Source organism: Sardina pilchardus, chromosome 19, assembly GCF_963854185.1.
Source record: "Sardina pilchardus chromosome 19, fSarPil1.1, whole genome shotgun sequence".
NCBI classification, from domain to species: Eukaryota; Metazoa; Chordata; class Actinopteri; order Clupeiformes; family Clupeidae; genus Sardina; species Sardina pilchardus.
In genome coordinates, this window is record NC_085012.1 from 14,635,755 (window position 1) to 14,655,734 (window position 19,980).

General features: G+C 43.2%; 1 protein-coding gene across 1 annotated transcript; it reads right to left on the reverse strand.

Annotated features, from left to right (window-relative positions):
• Window positions 1-8,942: 8,942 nt before the first annotated feature.
• rps6kb1b (ribosomal protein S6 kinase b, polypeptide 1b) lies at window positions 8,943-19,645 on the reverse strand. Its single transcript, XM_062521768.1, has 15 exons — window positions 19,459-19,645; window positions 18,520-18,563; window positions 18,162-18,282; window positions 17,789-17,857; window positions 16,036-16,183; window positions 15,494-15,551; window positions 15,212-15,312; window positions 14,281-14,371; window positions 13,953-14,043; window positions 13,200-13,307; window positions 12,984-13,046; window positions 12,387-12,464; window positions 11,883-11,990; window positions 10,336-10,448; window positions 8,943-10,059 (listed from the first exon to the last, which is right to left on the reverse strand). The coding sequence occupies exons 1-15, from the start codon at window positions 19,627-19,629 to the stop codon at window positions 9,819-9,821; spliced, it is 1,605 nt and encodes a 534-aa protein (XP_062377752.1). The 5' UTR covers window positions 19,630-19,645; the 3' UTR covers window positions 8,943-9,818.
• Window positions 19,646-19,980: the final 335 nt, after the last annotated feature.

Sequence of the window (19,980 nt, forward strand, 5' to 3'; positions counted from 1 at the left end):
GCCGATTGGTCAAACGCAGTGAAGAGTTCGGAATATCTGACGTTGACATACAGTAGGCTACAGCCACTACCTCTGTCTCTCTCTGGTAGTCTAATGTATGGCCAAAATGCGTACAAGTAGGCTACCAAGTTTGGTATGATGGATGGAGATATATGCACATATATTATGTGTGCATGTGTATATGTAGGCTGTGTGTGTGTGTGTGTGTGTGTGTGTGTGTGTGTGTTTAATATAGGCCTATATTAAACACACACACACACACACCCTCACATCCTCAACCATTCTGTATTCAGGAGAACTTGACTGAGCTTCAAGCTATTTTTCAGCAATGCCCTGATAGGCTACAACAATCACAAAGTAAGAAGAAATAAACAAATTAACAATGAACAAAAAGACTGGTAACACCAAAAAAAGTAAAAAATAATATAATATAAACGTATTTATAGGCTATATATGGGGGATACCTAGCGGACTAGGTACACATCAAGTAAGGCTTAAATCTGTCTTCTACAAGATGTTGTAATTGTAATAGTTATTGTAACTTGTTCCATTTTGTTAGCGCAAAGAACTGAAAGGCTATTTTACCACTCTTGAGGAGTTCTAAACCCTGTGATCGTGTGTTGAGGACTGTGTTTAAGATGTGAGGTAAGATAAGGTAATTTCCCTTATAATGCCTTATAAATAAAACGGATACAGTGTATTTCTCTCCAACAGAGAGAAGACCACCCCACATTCTGGAAAAGTTTACAATAATGAGTTCTGAAACCATCACAGTAATAAATCACATAAAGCACTGTGATAAACCTTATCAAGTGAGTTCAATGTGAGGGGCTGCTTGCATACAAAACATCGCCATAGTCAAACACTGACATTATAGTTGACTGAACAATGGACATTCTGTTATGGAGAGAAACATGACCTTATCCTGTATAAAGCACCCAATTTAATTTTCACCTTCTTTGTGAGTTCAGCTATATATATAAAAAAATAGCTTGTCATCTAACCAAATGCCAAGATAATTTGTATTGAGCAACTTGCTCAATTTGTGTCCCATTTAGGGAGCTCATAGATGGCAGGAGAATCACACTTTCTTGATTTAGAAAAAATCATGACTTTAGTCTTATAGATTCATTTAGAACCAATCTGAGACTTTTCAAGGAGCTCTGAAAAAGCACATTGAAGACATGATACTGCTTTCTCTATAGGCCTATAGATGTTGCACAAGTATACAGAATTGTATCATCTGTATAAAAATGGACATTACTGTGGTCTAGTGGTACACAGATATCATTGATGTATAGTGTAAACACACTCTAAAAAATGCTGGGTTATTTTTTCAACCAAACCGCTGGGTTGAGGCTGCTGGGTCATTTTATTGGGTTGTTTTAACTCGTATTGGGTCATTTCTGTAACCCAGCTTGTTGGGTTGATAGTACAGCGCTGCTGGGTTGACCATTTAGGACTGTGCCCCTCCTCTCCCCCACCTGATGTGGAGCACACTGCCCAGCACCTGGGTGAATTTAACACAGCTGCATAGTTATTTGAGAGGTTGAAGAAAAAAATCGGCAGACACTGACCACTTACTGCCGTAGTGCCCACTTTCAATGATTAGTACTGTCCCAAAATCAACACTTTTGTTAACACACTTACAGGAAATGACAGGCGGAATGAACGTTACAAACGTGACGTGCTAGGTAGCTAGGTAGCATTAGCATGTAAGGTTACGTTAACTCTCCCAATGATTGTTGGCTTTAGTCAGTGATGACATGTAATTAATGTATTAGACAACAGTAAACGTTTTGTATTTCTGCTGTTACTTACATTAATACCAGAGTTAACATGTATAACATGCTCATCCCAGTGGCTGTCTGGCTTAACGTGCTAGGTAGCTAGGTAGCATTAACCTGTAACTTTTAGGCTTATTAACTCGCCAAATAATTATGTCGGCTTCAGTCAGTGAGGGACATGTAAGTGATGCATTAGACAACAGTACAATGTCTCGTTTTACCACCATTGCTTACATTTATGAAAGCAGAGACAACCGGACCTGCGACGATACAGGCTCGGTTGAATTGTCCGCCATTGTTTTCAAATTTGAAAAACCTCCACGACGTCCTCCTTGGTCCCTCCCCTTCCGCTTTTTAGTCAAGATGGCGTCCGTTTAGTGCGAGTAGGGTCCATCGTTCCACACTGAACTTTTTGACCGTTTTTAGGGGGTCATCCGGGTACCTTCAGTGCACTGACTTTTTGTGTTATCTACACTACCTACTTAAAACTAAGTGGTCGAAGGGTAGAAGTGGGCGGAATGAGACATAGCCATATTCTTTCAACCGTCCAGTCCAGCAGCTGCTGCCAACAAATGCAATGGAAATCAGGCGATTCCGGAAGGTATGTATCTGTTTTTAACTTCTGCATTTTAAAAAGAAATCCAGACGGATTTTAAAAGTCCACCCAGAGACATACCCTTTGTGATATGAATGAATATTCTGCCTGACGATTTCATTCAGCCTCAAGCATGACAGCTATATTAGCTAGCAGTTAAGCTAAGTTAACTTTAAACTTACAATATCTGTTCATGTTAAATCTACACAAAGACAGACTCATAAAAAACACAGTTCTATGTTCACTGGGTATGAACCGCTGAACAGAAACAAAACGAACTTTTACAACGAACTAAAATTAGCATAACAGCTGTAGGTAATGTTAGCAGACAAGTAACAAAATTATGCTTTGTGGTGCAGCTGAGGTTTATCAGCTAATGTTAGCTAGGCTACAGCGAAGTAGTCTCTGCCCAACACACGTAACTGACGGTAATAATCATGGCAAACAACATCTTATTAACTAATTTAGGGTAGCTTCATATTATAGCCATGTTACTTATTGGGTGTATTTTGGTAGTAGCGTTACAAACACCTTGGATCCACTGACTGAATAACGTGCTAACATTGGCTAGCTAACGTTAGCATCGCCACTACTGAAATTACGTTTTTAGCCTGCTTATCCAGCTCATCTCCAAACGCACGTTTTGTATTACCTGTATTAGGATTAAAACAACGCCATAATATTAGGTCTCCTGGTGGATTTTTAATGTTTGTCAACATCATTCATTGATAATGGTTCATGGAAGTCTTGATATAAAGCTCTGTAAATAACTGATTCTTTTTTTTTCTTTGATTGACAGGGCTGACCCCCGAAACGGACCGTGGAATCTGCCTGCCCATGGAAGTAGCCTATCACAGACTGTTCAAAAATAAAGAAAAGTATAAAATAAATAATCATGTCTGTTTTATTTCATTGCATGGCTATTCTTGCCCATTTCTCATATAGGCTAATATATTGTCTGTATCCAAGCTGTCAACAAAATGTGTGACTTTAAGTTTGGCTATTTAAGTGAAGTGTTTTAAAAATGAACCAGTGGATTTTTTTCGGATTTGGTTTCAAATATAACCCAAACATTATGTAAATTTAACTAAACATTCGTGTCAAAATAACCCAACACATTGGTTGAAATATCAACCCATCCGCTGGGTTAAATTTAATAACCCAATTTGCTGGGTTAAGATAACCCAATGCTGTGTTGGACCCCATTTTACTCAGCAGTTGGGTTGAAAATAACTAAATTTGGGTTGTTTTTAACCCAGCATTTTTTAGAGTGCAGTAAAGGACCCAACATTGGCCCTTGTGGAACCCCATTTATTAAACGTAATGCATTTGAAATTGACATATTGTGTTCTCAGAGAGGTCATCTTGAAACCATGTAAAGGACCGTTCATCAAGACCCAGAAAAGCTTCTGGTAGCTTATCAACAGCCTCAAAAGCCTTTGACAGATCAATAAACATATAAACATAGCAACTAGGGTTGGGTACCGAACCATGTACTTTTACCGGCACCGACCGAATCACGTCGGTATTACCGGGTATTGGTTCACGTGAAATGGAACGGTGCTAAATTTCGGTATTTCATGTGCATCAGGAGCGGAGTGCACCATCTGAGGTCATATCTGAGTGTAACGTTATGTCAAAAACGAAAGTTACTATTGCTAATTTAAAATGGTACATTTCAACCTGCATATATTGCGCCAGGAGCAATGAATCAGAATAGTAGGCCTATCCCTGGTAAGAACTGTCAAACTGACCAAGGTGTAGATCTTATCTCATGTTCTGACAGGAAGAGAGACAAATGTCAGAGGGTGTGAATGTGAGATCTCTAAAATCCCAAATCTCTAAAATAAGGTTTAAATTGTTTGTGTGTGTGTGTGTGTGTGTGTGTGTGTATGTGTGTACAGTATGTGTGGAAGGGGTGATGTTTGTGAGGGGGGTTTCAATTCACCTGAAAGAGATCTCTATCTGTTGGTCACAAACACACACACCCAAGCACTAAAAGATGAGTAAGATTTCCATGTACCTCTCTCTCTCTCATCATTGCATGTGCATGTGTGTACGTATATTAGAGTGTTTGTGTGAGTTGCAGTGTGTGTGTTGAAGAGTGTTTGTGTGTGTGTGTGTGTGTGTGTGTGTGTGTGTGTGTGTGTGTGTGTGTGTGTGTGTGTGTGTGTGTGTGCATATTACAGTCTGTGTGTGTGTGTGTGTGTATGTGTGTGTGTGTGTGTGTGTGTGTGTGTGTATATATTACACTATGTGTGCATGTGTGTAGGGTGACTCTGGTGGCCCTGTGTAAGTCATTTCAGCAGTTCGTCCAGGTCAGGGTGATGTGTGTTGGAGGTGTCAGTGCCCGGTGTGGCTACCCTGGGGTGTTCAAGCGTGTGTACTGTAGAAGGTGGTCCGTGGGGGGGAAAGTTTGGGAACCACTGATCTAGGCTACTGTTAAATTAAACGCAAAAAAATCGGAAGGATTGCCTTTTTCAGGAACATGGCCTAAAATAGCTTTATCATCACATAACTCTAATGGACTAATTATTTTTTTCTATGTTTGAGTTTGATTGAGTCTGATTAAATTGTTTGTATTGTGCTAAAAACTTTTTGAAAGTTTTAATAAAATGTTGTAGTTGTTACAAACAAGGTGTTACAGATCCAGTAAGGGTAGGTAAGGGTAAGGGAAGGGTACGGTATCGGAAAAAGTACCGTTGAATACCGACACCGAACCTCAGGAACCGGCACCGGTACCAATATCGGTTCAACTGTGATAGGTACCCAACCCTAATAGCAACACAATGTTTCTTACGATCTACAGCAGTATCATTTACAACCAGTACTGCTGTGATGGGGCTTTGGCTAGCCTAAACCCAGACTGATATGGACATGGACAAAATGGCATTAGAGGAAAGAAAGGTATAAAGTTGTTCATTAACAAAGGATTCTAACAATTTTGCTATGGAAGCTTGAAGGTGGTTTTGCAGGGGAGTCACCGTTGCAGGTTGCCATCGCTAATATCAGATTTAGGTATAAAACCAGAGATGAGTGGTAAATTAAAGATATGAGTCAAAGGTTCGAGAGTTCAGCAATGATAGGGGCAGATACCTTTAAGAGATGGGGGTCTAACTCATCTGCACCCAATGAGGTTTTCATGCACTTTGAATGGCATATTGCAAAGAGGACCTCTATATATACAGTATATTTAAATATATATATAAATAACATTTATATAGCGCCTTTCAAGATACTCAAGGTCGCTTAACAAGAGTAGGAGTGGGGAGGGTGGGAGGGGGTGGGGGGCTAAGAGGGGTAGGTCAGAGAGAAGAGGTGTGTTTTCAGGTGCTTTTTGAACATTGACAGGGAGGTGGCAGAATGGATGGGAGATGGTAGGTTGTTCCATAGGGTAGGGGCAGTTACACAGAAGGCCCTATCACCAAAGGTCTTTAGTTTGGTGCGGGGAATGGTGAGTAGATCCTTGCCTGTGGAGCGCAGGGACCGTGATTGGGAGTAGGGGTGGAGGAGATCAGTAATGTATTTGGGTGCAAGTGAGTGTAGTGATTTGTACGTGAGGAGGAGGATTTTGTATGTGATGCGTGCTTTGACAGGGAGCCAGTGGAGTTTCTTGAGTATGGGGGTGATGTGCTGCCAGGGCTTGGTGTGAGTTAGCACCCTGGCAGCTGAGTTCTGGACGTACTGCAATCTGTCAAGGGCCTTACTAGGCAGCCCAGACACAACACCATTACAGTAGTCCAGGCGGGAGGTGATGAATGAGTGGATGAGAGTCTCAGTAACTGAGTCGGATAGTGATGGCCGGAGTCTTGAAATGTTGCGCAAGTGGAAGAAGGCAGATTTGGTGATGTTCTTGATGTGAGACCGGAATGAGAGAGTGGGGTCGATGATAACACCCAGATTCCGCGCCTCTGGTATAAATATATATATATTGTATCCTAACTTTGTTCGCTATAAAATTAACGTAATTATAATACTACTTATAGGGAAAATAAATGCACATTTGAATCCTCATAGACCTCTTTCAGTTATATTTGCAGATGTGTGTTGTGAGTTCTTCATTTCGACTGCATGTTGTAGACTGTATAAGGTTGGGATACTGAAGATGAACGAGCCAAGTGGTTGGACGTGCTGTGGTTGAGACAGCCCACTAGATGGCAGAAGATATTCCCCAGTGCTTTTCATGTGCAACGTGAGACTCGGGTTTATGGCAGCGACCCTGTACAGCTGCTTAGATGCAAGTCATGGGAAACATACACTTCCTCCACTTTGATGGAAAAACATCCTTCAATAGTTGGCTGCTTCTCCATTAATGGCCAGGTAGTGGAGTGGGTACCCTCCTTCCGTTTTTTAGGCACCACTATCCATCAGTCCCTATCATGGAACCCGAACACCAGTCTCATCATTTCCAAAGCCCACCAGAGATTACACTTCCTCCGCCAGCTGAGGAAATTTGGAGTCAGTCAAGCAGGCATGATACACTCAGGCTACATTGAGAGTGTACTCACCTTCTCCATCTTGGTCTGGTATGGTAGGCACCAGCCAGGACAAACAACAGCTTGAGAGGGTAGTGCGCAGGGCCTCAAAAATCATTGGCTGTAGTCTGCCTACCATAGCCTCACATTACATCTCCAGAATTTCCAGGAAAGCCAAAAACATAATCTCTTACCTCTCCCTCTATTCACACCCCTACCATCAGGGAGAAGGTTCAGGAGCATCACATGCAAAACATCACGCTTTAGGGATAGTACCTATCCACAAGCTATTCGTCACCTGAACATGCACTAAGCACTTTTTGGGTTACTCCATAACCTGGTTTACCTTGCACTTTGCACAACTGAACTGAACTGCTGCTTTCTGTAATCCATGCACTTTTCTTTGTGTATTTGTGTTGTTACCCCTGCTATTTATGCGTGCCTGTTTTTGGCTTCAGTCTTGTGGTGTTGTGTTGTCATTATATGTGAGCATACCAAAACACATTCCTATCAATTGCATTTTTTTTACTGTTGAAATGGCTATAATAAACTTGAACTTCAAAGCTTCACAGCAGACAGACTTCTGCTGTCAACTTCAGCTTGTCAAGTCTTATTCACCATTTCACCTGGTGTCCAAACCTAATGGTCAGGTCTCCAATCTGCAAGGATCAGTCACAGATCATAGACTGACTACACAAATTTCATCAGCATCTCAGTTGTGTGTATATAGCCTATATCAACTTTTACAGTTAGCCAGGCTAAGGAGCATACAGTAGGTAGTATGAGTGAGTTTGGGTGTGTGTGGGTGTAATAGTGATTTATGCTGGCGATCCTCTGTTCTCTGGAGATGCGTCCACACACACACACACACACACACACACGCGTACACTTACAACCAGTCCTCATTGTGTGCGTTGTTAGGCTAGTAAGAATTACTGTGTTTTAGTCACAGTGCTTGCTATGACCTGATTACACATTTGCCATGTTGACAGAGTAAAGGTATTGTTATGGAAACAACTATTCCTACTTGGATCAACTATGCAAGTTTTCTGGACCACTTACAATACATTGTGAAATTCTTGTGTCATTACTGGTCAATATACTGCACAATTTTCATGCCAGCAACTGCCAACAGACATCCTAAACCTATACAGCACTGATCAAACCTACTCATAGCACTTGTCTTCTTGGTCAGGGCCCACTTGGAAAAAAAAGAGAGATTACAAGAGTTATCTTCCCTTATTAAATAAAGTCATTAAATTAAAATGAATGAATAATAAAAGAGTACTGTTGACTTGCACTGCAAGAGTGAAAGAGGAGTTGCGTGCACAAAGTACCGTTCAGCAAGGTGACTCACACTGGCCAGCACAAGTAGGCCTACTGTTGCTAGAGCTGCATCTTGCTGTCAGCGAGCACATCAACTCTTTATCAGTGCAGTCACAAGCGGCAATTGGATGATCATAATATGGAATATTCCAGTTTACATGTTTTCGGCAAACAAGTAAAAATCCAGTGTCTTGATGACACACATCTTCATTCCGGAATAAACGGAACTGAATATTTTTTTCCATGACAGATGTGATCAGATTTAAATGGAATATTACAGGCCATTTGTTACGATTTCATAAAATGTAGACTTCAATTCAATTACACTGTTTACATGACATTTTATCACACTGTGATGTTTGCTTGTGATATTTGTATAAATGATGTTTAATGGTATTTGTTGTACAACATGTATGTATAATGTTTTCCTATACTGTTTAGTTCAAAGCAAAGTATTTTCAATCACATAGTAACTTTTAATTCCTTTAATTAATTAATTAGTTCAATGTGTTACGAGTGATTGTTAAGTCATCTCCGTCCTCTGTGACAGTGACAGTAGAGGCAAACCTGACACTTGACTTGATAAGTGATGTGGAATTAGTGAACAATTTAGCTAAACATTTACATACATATGTTTTCACTTTTCAATGCAGCCTATACAAAGCCACTATGTGGCCCTATGTTAAGAACCTATGAGGTGTGTGAGGACGTGAACATAGGACCCGAGAGAAGCAAAATTAAAACCCGCAGATGAGGCGCTTTTAAAAAGTAAACATATTTGCTTTATTGAGGTTCTTGTGTGTAGATCCATCATTCCTTTGAGCTGTGTAGTAAGAATCCGTTCAGTCAAATATTTAAGACGTTAGCCATACAACGAACCTCCGCTTAATGCAAATTAAGTCTCTCTCTTCCTCCTTGTTTTTAAATCACAATGATTTACACAATTCATACTGACTAGGAAAGCTATATTGCATCCCATGCAACACCGTGAAAATCCAGATCATCCCACGGCAGCAACTCCTCGACAGCACTTGATCATCTTGCATTGAGCACCAGGTCATTAGTTTGCACATAGAAAACAGTGCAAAGAAATAGTCATTTGTGATTCCACCCCGTCCTCTTCTTTGATGGTATACTTGAGTTCAAAAGTCTCTTTGTATTTCCACACACAAAGTCTCCAGCCCCAATGCTGATACGCATACTGCACGGAGGCAGCTGAGCGTGACCTGAAGGCAGGGACACACACACATACACACACGTAGAGATACATCAACATTTACACTCACTCACACTATAGACACACACACACTTACTCACTCACTGCTGCATTGACAGACAGACACACACACACACACACACACACACACACACACACACACACACACACACACACACAATACACTCACGCAGTACACACACACACACACAGTGTACACACGCAGTGTACACACACTCGCACAGTGTACACACACACACACACACACACACACACACACACACACACACACACACACACACACACACACACGAGAGGACTCAACAGGCAGGGTGGAGCTGGTGCTTTTGCCCCGCACCCTTCACCCTGGCCTCCACTCAGACGCAGAGCCGCCCCCGGCCCAGAGGAGGCGCTATGGGTCATAGGTTCATGCGCAGGTGCTCGGGCCGCTTGGCCATGACTGGGTACGCCTGCTGCTTGAACTGGCCCAGGGGGGCGCCGGCGGGGGGGCGGATGGGCAGGGGGGCCGAGGCCTCGCTGCTAGCAGTCACGTCCATCTGCTCCAGGCTGGACTCCTCCATGGCCTGCTCCGGGGGGGCCAGGGACGCACCCACGGGCAGGGGGGGCCCCGCGTGCCAGTCCCCAGCAAACCTCACTGGGCTGGAGGGAGGGGCGGGGGTGGGGGGGGGCGAGAAGGGGGTGGGGGTTGGTCAGGAAGCAGAATCACACTTACGGACAGCAAGAAAAGTTTTGATGGTTTTAACGCCTAAGGACATTGAGTTGAAGACCTTTGATTTATTGTATCAAGTTAAAAAAAAACAACAACAAAAAAAAACCTAATTAGTTTAGGTTAGTAAAAACCTAAAAATACAAGGCCTGTAGTGACATGATAATAAGAGACTCAACATGTGTTCGCATGTGAGAATGGCGACCAACCTGATGGGTGTTCTTGGGCTTCCTAGGAAGCGTCGGGGGGAGCGTATTTTTGGCTCGAATGAGAACTTCTCCTTTACGTTCTCCAGTACAGACGGAGCTACATACGTAAAACCCTGCAGTGAGAGAAAACAGAGGAGAGTGTGTGTGTGAGAGAGGAGTCTTTGTGAAGAAGGGAGTGGACTCTGTGTAAGGGAGAGATGCTTCTGCATGTGAGAGAATCGTCTGTGTGAGAGGAGCCGGTAAGAGGGAGATGCATCGGTGTGTGTGAGAGAGGAGTCTGTGTGAAGGAGAGAAGAGACTATGTGAAGGAGAGAGGGGTCTATGTGTGAGAGAGAGGAGTCTGTGAATTAGAGAAGAATCTGTGTGAAGGGGAGAGGGGTCTATATGCTATATGGTCTATATTGTGATGGAGATGAGTCTGTGCAGGGGAGAGAGGTGTCTGTGTGTGAGAGAGAGAGGAGTCTGTGTGATGGAGAGAAATTAGTATGTGTGATGGAGAGAAATTAGTATATGAGGAGTCTGTGTGAAGGAGAGAGGTGTCTGTGTGAAGGAGAGAGGTGTCTGTGTGACGGAGAGAGGTGTCTGTGTGATAGAGGAGAGTCTGTGTGAGAGAAAGGAGTTTGTGTGAAGGAGAGAAAGGAGTCTTTCAGACAGAGGAGTCTGAGAGAGGAGTCTGAGTGTGAAGGAAAGAGGAGTGTGTGTGAGGGAGAGGAGTATGTGTATGTGTGTGAGTAAGTGAGAAAGAGAGAGAGGAGTCTGTGTGAAGGAGAGGGGGGTCTGTAAATTGCTTTCACTTTGACATTAAAGAGGGGATGTGTGACCATTTAATTAGGCCTCTTTTTTAACAATAAAACCAATTATTAAAGCAATAAACAGGAAATATCCAAGGGGGGTGCATGCTTTTGCAAGCCACTGTAGGTGCTAATGCACTTGGTAATATAACGCCATTCTGCATGATATCTAATAAGTAGCATTATTGTTCTATTACAGCTAACTGGGTCTTTAAATGTCTGACAAATCGGTTTGGCGACTGGACATGGGTGAGCTCTCTCGACCCTCAATGACTGCGTTTACATGCACTTTAGTATCCCGGTTACGATCGGGGTTTTGAAGTATCCCGGTTTTGTATTTGCACATGTAAACATCATACCCCGATTTCGGAACCCCGGATAAGCCCTTATCCAGGTTACGAGTATTCCGGTTATGCTAGGTGGTGTGCTCGCAGAGAAACCGGGATACTGTTCCATGTATACACCTTATGCCGGTTTCTCAGGCAAAACACGCATTACATTAGTACCCGGGATACGGAGTGCTAATAGAACTTTAGCGTTGGTAACCGGAATACTATTATTCATCATGTAAACAGGGATATTAATGACCGGGTTTCTCTGTGTTCATGTAAACACCATATCCTGAATATGATCAAAATCGGGATAAGCCTCATAACCGGAATACTAAAGTGCATGTAAACGCAGTCACTGAGGAGGTAGTGAGGGGAAAACCATCAGCGGTAGTTGGGCTGTAACCGAGTGGAGGGTAGGCCTCACCAGGAAGACTTGGTTGGCGCTCTCGCTGAGGGTGGAGTCGTCGGGGCTGTCCACAGGCGTCTGGCTGGTGAACTTGGAGTCGAACTGGCTCACGTCTTCAGCCGATTGCTGCACACAGACAAGAGGGAGGAGGACAAGCGAGGCATGTGATGTGAGACCCACTGGTCAAGGGGCTATCACTCTCTCTCCAACACACACAAACATATAAACCATGGACACTCCCCTAGTAGTGTTGTTGACACAGTAACATGATGTGATGTGACATGACGTGAGGATAGTTAGCTAGACGGAGTTCTTTTGTAGTATCGGTGCACCGTGCAACACTACTCCCCACCAGCCAAGGGACTCTTATTCTTTCATTCTCTATCCAACACACAAACAGGCAGACAGGCAGACAGGCAGACAGACAGACAGACAGACAGACAGACAGACAGACAGACAGACAGACAGACAGACAGACAGACAGACAGACAGACACACACTCACTCACACTCACACACTCACCAAGAAGGGCTTGAAGGGCGGCTCCACCTTCCTGGCCAGCAGATCCTCCCAGTTGATGTGTCTGAAGAAGGGGTGGGCCTGCGGGAAAGGAGAACCAATGGGGTCTTAGCTGATTGTGACCATGACAACAACGACAGTGACACAAGCTAAAGCTGGACAGGCATTCCTCATGAGAGGTTTATTTTTTAATTCATGCCTACATCCTGAAAACTTGAGTGTGTTATATGTGTGTTGTAGAGGTTACATACAATATAGGGCTGAACGATTTTGCTAAATAATCTAATTGCGATTCCTCCTGCCTAATATTGCGATTTAATATGCAATTATTTGTAAGTTCTTTATCTTCTGTATTATTCAACAAGCTGGTAAGCTATAATATTAGAACAGCTGGGTTTTTGGTGGTTAGCCGTGTCAACTACACGCGGATAACATTAGGCATTAATTCATGAACTGTGACATGAACTGTGACATGAAATGTTTGCGCCGCCAGCCCTAGCTTATGTTACCAGCACAGGTAAATGGCTGCTGTGTAGTCTAATGTGTGTTGTGCTGTGTGTAAACTAAATCAGCGTGTAAGTTGTGTTGTGTCAAACTGACCTGCACCTCTCCAGCATCACCAGTGGTAGCTCCAAGACGAGAGGAGGCACTTCTTTTCAACAACTGCAAAGAGAAAGGCGTTAATTTATAACACAGGTGATCTCAATCAGTTAAACAATCAATCGATCAGTCAGTCAGTCCATCCATCCATCCATCCATCCATCCATCCATCCATCCATCCATCCATCCATCCATCCATCCATCCGGCATCCATACCTTTTTGAGGAGGTCCCTGGCTTCTTGGGTGAGGTAGGGTGGCAGGTTTAGCTTGCACTTCAGGATTTTGTCGATGGTTTTCTTACGGTTTTCTCCCGTGAATGGTGGCTAAGAAAGCAATTTACATACAGGTCAGTAATTTGACCTGTTTGCTCTTAACAGAAGCAACCACATACTGAAAAAAACACACTGATGCAGTGGTGAGACTGATGCATTAGAGAGAGTGATAATAGAGTGATGCAGTGGGGAGTGATACAGTAGAGAGTGATATAATAGAGTGATGCAGTGGGGAGAGTGATGCAGTAGAGAGTGATACAGTAGAGAGTGATGCAGTGGGGAGTGATACAGTAGAGAGTGATGCAGTGGGGAGTGATGCAGTAGAGAGTGATGCAGTGGAGAGTGATACAGTAGAGAGTGATATAATAGAGTGATGCAGTGGGGAGAGTGATACAGTAGAGAGTGATATAATAGAGTGATGCAGTGGGGAGAGTGATGCAGTAGAGAGTGATATAATAGAGTGATGCAGTGGGGAGTGATGCAATAGAGAGTGATACAGTAGAGAGTGATGCGAGTGATGCAGTGGGGAGAGTGATGCAGTGGGGAGTGATGCAGTGAGAGTGATGCAGTGGAGAGAGTGATACAGTAGAGAGTGATGTACAGTATGGTACAGTGGTTAGTAGTGTGAGCTCCAGTGGGCCAGAGATGGGTAGCTAGGTAAGGGTTAAGGTGACATTGCTGTGTGTGTTAACTTACTGCTCCCGTCAGCATGTCGTACATGAGAGCGCCAAGGCTCCACCAATCCACCGCTCTGTTGTGGCCACTCCTCATCAGGATCTCTGGGGCCCTGCAAGGACACACAATTATCACAACATATCAATCACACCCGCAACCAATCAGAACACCTGACCTAATTGAGGAAAGAACATTTCTACGCCACATCAACTACAACAACAGCCGATGAGAACATTGGACATACTGTTCGTCCATCAGGGTCAGAGCAGCAGTGGTGTGTCTTACATGAACTCTATGGTACCACAGAAGAAGTGGTAGTGGAATGTTGAATAGCATTGGAGTGTCTTACATGTATTCTATGGTACCACAGAAGGTGTGCGTAACCGTCCCATCATGGATAGACTCTTTACACAGACCAAAGTCTGTTAGCTTCACGTGGCCTAGAAAAAAAAGCATACATCCAGTCAAATTTCAACTGAATAGGCCCCAGCCGTGGCGCAACTGGCTGGGGCACCTGCACCGCACGCCGGCGACCCGGGTTCGATTCCCGCCCCGAGGTCCTTTCCGGATCCCACCCCGACTCTCTCACCCATTCGCTTCCTGTCTCTCTCTACTGTCCTGTCAAAATGAAAGGCACAAAAGCCCAAAAAATATACTTAAAAAAAAAAAAAATTTCAACTGAATAAAAAAAATAAGAGAAGTAGGCATTTACAGAAGGCAGCTACAGCGCTACACTCTGGGGGCATGAAAATGAGGGCTCGTGAACATGGCCCGAGAGTGTAGCACCCTAGAAGAAGCTGACGTCAGTGGCTGTATCAACTCAAGCTAGGCAGAATTGATTGTTTTTTTTTTCTCCATACAATCCGTATTCAGCGACCTCGAGAAATACAGATCGAAGTACTACTTAGATCTCTATTTCTCGAGGTTGCCGAGTACTGTTGGTATTCGCAGATTGTTTTCTTTTTTTTTTTCATACCGACAGTATTCGGCGACCTTGAGAAATAGAGATATGTGTGAAAAATTGCCGGGATTCTCCTAACAGATGCTGCTGACTCCTTCATTGCACTGGTATACCAGTGTCACACTCTAAATGCTTTCATACATGTACCCTTGAATACAATTATCACTTCACCTTTTGGAGCTTTATTTTGGTTTGTGCGCTTACTAGAGTTTTGAAACCTTACCTTCACAGGCTTGCTTATTTGCTAACATTTGGGAGGGCTACTGTATGTCAATGTGGTTGTTTATTTAGCTTGCTAGCTAGTGTTTAAGTGCGTTACCATGGTTGTTGAGCATGATGTTCTCTGGCTTGAGGTCTCGATAAATGATGCCCTTCTGGTGCAGGTGGCCGAGGGCCATGGAGATTTCTGCCAAATAAAAGCTGACAGTAAAAAGCCTTTAGCTTTCGCCCAAACACACATCTGAAAAGCCACGTGACAAGATGGAGAAGGTGTGTGTGTGTGAGATGGAGAGGGTGTGTGCACGCAGAGAGAGAGAGGGTGTGTGTGTGTGTGTGTGAGATGGAGAGGGTGTGTGTATAAGAGCTGAGGGCCTCCCCTCACCAGGCTGTGTCCTCCATGAAGATGCCCTCCCTCTCCAGCTGCATGAAGAGTTCGCCACCTGTCAACATACACACACGGGACATTTAACACTCACAAATATCACACACACTAGGGCTGAACAATTTCGGGAAAATAATGTAATTGCAATTAATCATACAGCCTTAACTAACACACACGCACACGCACACGCACACGCACACGCACACACACCTAACAGATACAATCACATACAAAATCAGACACAAAGGTTTGAGAGCACAAAATTGATGGGCAGTGAGCTTCTGTAACTTGTAGGGTTCTTCTCTAAAACTTAATGTCAAAGAGCAGAGACGTGTGTTTTAAGGTCGGAGCAGCATACTAATGATCACAAGTAGCGCCCCAGCAACAGCCTGAGCAGGGAGAGAATGGGGGTCATTTTTCTGCAGGGTACGGAAGTGTGAGGCAGGGGAGGATTTCTCTGTCGGGTAGGAGAGTGTGGGGCAGTTTATCTGCTGGGTAAGAGAGTGTGGGGTAGTTTCTGCATTTGCTGACGCTGTACTGACCGCTCAGGTACTCCAGGATCAGGTAAAGCTTGCCCCCCGTCTGGAAAGCGTAGATCAGGTCCACGATGAAGGGGTGCTTCACCTCCTCCAGAATGTTCCTCTCTGCCTTGGTGTGGGCTGTGTCTTTAGCGTTGCGCACAATCATAGCCTGAAATCCCACCGCACAGGAAAGGCATTACACTGTGTACTGTGTGTGTGTGTGTGTGTGTGTGTGTGTGTGTGTGTGTGTGTACTATTACATACTAGGTACATTCAGTACTGCTACAGATCTAAAAGGTTCTGAATGAGTACAGCCTCAGCATGATGATAACTACAGCCACATGCTAGGAGTCCTTTCCCTCACAACCAGGTCTCTCCAGACACATAGCATCACTTTCCAAAATCCAAATATCTGGGGTGAAGCTAAGATAGGAGAAGGGTCTTTCTCGGAAGTCTGCTACATGCTTTGGTTCTAGTCTGTGTGAGAGACAGGGCCATTGAAAAAGAATGTTTGTGGGAACACAGCTTTCTAGTCCAAGGCCATTAATGTCACCATACGTTATCTTCAAAGGCCATACATTTTTCTGCTGCCTTTCAACCCTGGAAGACATCCTTTGATTTGTTAACCACAAGTGAACCAAATAAGACGTGTCTGGATTTAGCAATTTACCACAACTACAAAACAGCAGATGAAACATGCCTCACAAACATTCTCTGACCAGAGTATGTGGATTGAACAGTACATCCATTATGCACTATCAACACCACATCTATTGCACGAGAGGTTACATCTAGTCCATGCCCGCAACCTGCAGGCTAAGTTTAAGGCTTAGCTGATTTCACATTCATAGACTACAGTTATCTACTGCCACTTTTAAGTGGGCAAATTCTGCTTATAGAAAGATTGTAGACGCTGAGGACGGCTGTTTGCCGAAACGTGTCCGTCTTGTACATGCTGTCAGGATAAATAAAAGCACAAGAACATATGTGACCCTGTAAAGCGGAACCAGTCGTTTGAGTAAAAAATATTAAATTAAGTTATTGTGCTCACGTGAACGACCATAAACTAAGCTTTCCAACGATATGTATATCGAGGGTATTACACAAACTATCGCTAAGATAACCGCTTCCAAAGTTGACATGGTTCTCCTGTCACGATATGCCAGAAGAGGAGAAATCACCTTTTTAAGCGGCGCGTGCACAACGGGAATGACAGCAAATGTGTTGAATCTTCGCCGGGTTTAACAGTCAAAACGTATGTTTTTCCGTGAAATGCGTTCACCATATGAAACTGTAGACTGTATACAGTCGAATTATGCAAAAACGTGAAATTCAACATTTTAACCCGGAAGTTTGTTATTGTTGATTTTCTCAAAATAACGTTGTGCACAAAACGACTGATTTCGCTTTGAATGGTCACATATTTGAGACGCCGTTATCTTTCTTTAAACTAGTTTATTTTCTTTTTATGCATCCAAAGAATTTATATAATTCAGAGTTTGAGCGCATCTGCCTTTCTGATCCCAAATTCTGCTTATAACCAGCAACTATGTAGTGAGAATAAAATGTTAGATTTTGAGATGAGCGATCAGTAACTTTCCCTAGGGGACAACCGCACAACCAAGCTGCATGAATGCAGTGCTGTGAATACAAGGAAAGCTGCAGTGCTGTGAATCACAACACAGGATAGTGATCACCTCCATCACAAACAGATTAGATGCCTTGTCTGATGTTGGCACAAAAAAATATGGTTAATCAAAACAAAAAAAATTACCTTCTTTAAAACTTTCATGGCAAATATTTTTCCTGATGCTGCTCCAGCTACTTTTCGGACTTGGAAAACCTGTAGGGGTAAAAAGGTTTCATGACCATTTTAGAAGATACATTCTGATGTCTCAAGTGAAATAAGCCTCAATACAGCAAAGTACAAAACACAGCAAAGTTACTACAGTAATTTCCCGCATATAAGCCACATTGTGTATAAGCCGCAGGACAGTGTTTTATGCAAGTTAAAAGAAACAAAACCATATTAACTACTCCCCTATATTAACCTCATAGCTGAAGAAATTTTGCAAAATCAATGTATAAGCCGCGGCTAATAGTCAGGAAATTACGGGTATATTAAAAAAAATCTTTCATGTCCTTACCTTACCATACCCTCCTTTCCCCAATACACGCAGAAGTTCGAAACACTCTGGCTTGATGTTTTCCGAGCCCTGGTTCACGCTGTCCTCGGATATCTCAATCTTCTCACAATCATCCATGTTACTGAGGCACAATGACATACAGTTCACTCAGGACCACGGCCAGAGATTTTAAAAACCTCAGCAGTTGTTGCTCTCTCCTTACATCCTCCTCCTACACTCCTCTAGTTTCAGGTGAGATTTCACATATCACACAAACAGCCTACAAGATTAACAGATGTCTAACGCTAACCTCAAAATAGGAATTTGAGTGTGTGTCAATTAGTCGTAGATGATTGACATAAGGTGTCGAGTTACTTACAACTCAAATCCACTGCATTGATCCATGAAGTCAGTGATCTGCGTCTAAAAATACATGACAACAGAATACATGAAAATTACAAAATGCAATGTACAAGTTCCGTATTAGTACAAGTACTATTTAATATTCAGTAAAAGGGTCACACAAGTCAACATCAACCGTAACGGGAATCAAAACACCGAGGGTTTACGCTAATGTTATTGCTGTCACTGCTGCCAGAAGTATTTATCCAGGATCATACAGTAATATGTTCTTCAACTCGTACTTGAGTGACTAATACAAGCTCAACAAGTTAGCTAACGATTGCATGATGCGTGCAACACTGTAATCTAAGTGCTTAAGTTGGCACAGGTTTAAAGCGCCGCACGCCTGTGTTATGTTGGCAACATCGACGTTAACTTTGACAAGCGAGTTAGCTTCATGATCCATGCCCAAAGTCTGGCCGTTCAGCACGACAGTCGTGAATTTCGAAAGCACTGAGCCCAACCAAACCCATTTGATTTAGATGCAATAAAAGGCTGAAGTCAAAACTAGGCAAGTTGACTAACGTTAATAATGTAGGTGACTTCCAGCTGGAACGATCAAATAATTTGTGGCCGGAATATCATAACGTTAACGTTACTATGCGTGCATGGCTGGAGCTAGCTTTCCGGCTTTATTGTAGTTATTTAAGGTAATAAATCGTTATGGGTATTGCCAACACTTCGAAAACTCCATGCGGTGTCAGCTGGTGTTCAAGATGACAGTTTAGTGTAGAAGCCGAAAAGGCTAGCAGTTGCAGGGGCACGCAAACGCTAATGTTAGCTAGCAGAATATCAGAGTATCGCTGGCGTTGTCAAAAATGGGCCTTCCCTCGTCTGTCACCAGACCGGGCCTGTGTTAGCACAACGTTAACGTTAGCTCAACACAACATGCTACCACACGTGTCAGCGCAATTACCTCCTCCAGCTCCTCGTCGGAAACATTTTCCTCCGGCTGGTCCAAATCTATGTCGAATACTCCAGCCATAATCGTTAACTTTGGTGTTGCTCGTGTTAATCCGAAATAATAGGTCTCCCTTCCCGCCTCATGGACAAACATACATCGCCGCCATGGCCGACTGTCACACATGCGCACACAAACCACAAACAGAGTGAATAGTGCCCTCCTGTGCATCGATGGAGTACAGCTGGAGTCATTGCCGTGGGCTGAAACCTATGGCTGAAACCTACACTGCCAGACTTTGTCAAGATTTGGGAAAGATTCTTGAAAGATTGTAGTCTTTTGAGTAAAGCTTGAATGAGGGGAATTAGTTAAAAGACTACAATCTTTGAAGAGTCTTTCCCAAATTCTTGTCAAAATCTGTCAGTGTCAGGTAGGCTTAAATTGCAGGCTAGCCTCGGCCTAGTCCTAGAGAATGCATTCTTATGGCTGAATATTTCCAATAATCTTATCAGAACCACGTGAAGCTAATCTGTGCTG

What these genes read in the sequence shown, in the direction of transcription:
- rps6kb1b (XM_062521768.1), bottom strand. Translation starts at nt 19,629, where the DNA reads ATGTGTGACAGTCGGCCATGGCGGCGATGTATGTTTGTCCATGAGGCG. An exon ending in GATCCTGGAGTACCTGAGCG is followed by an intron (nt 15,552 to 16,035) that starts GTCAGTACAGCG and finishes GTATGTTGACAG; the next exon opens with GTGGCGAACTCTTCATGCAG. An exon ending in CCAGGGACCTCCTCAAAAAG is followed by an intron (nt 13,047 to 13,199) that starts GTATGGATGCCG and finishes TTCTCTTTGCAG; the next exon opens with TTGTTGAAAAGAAGTGCCTC.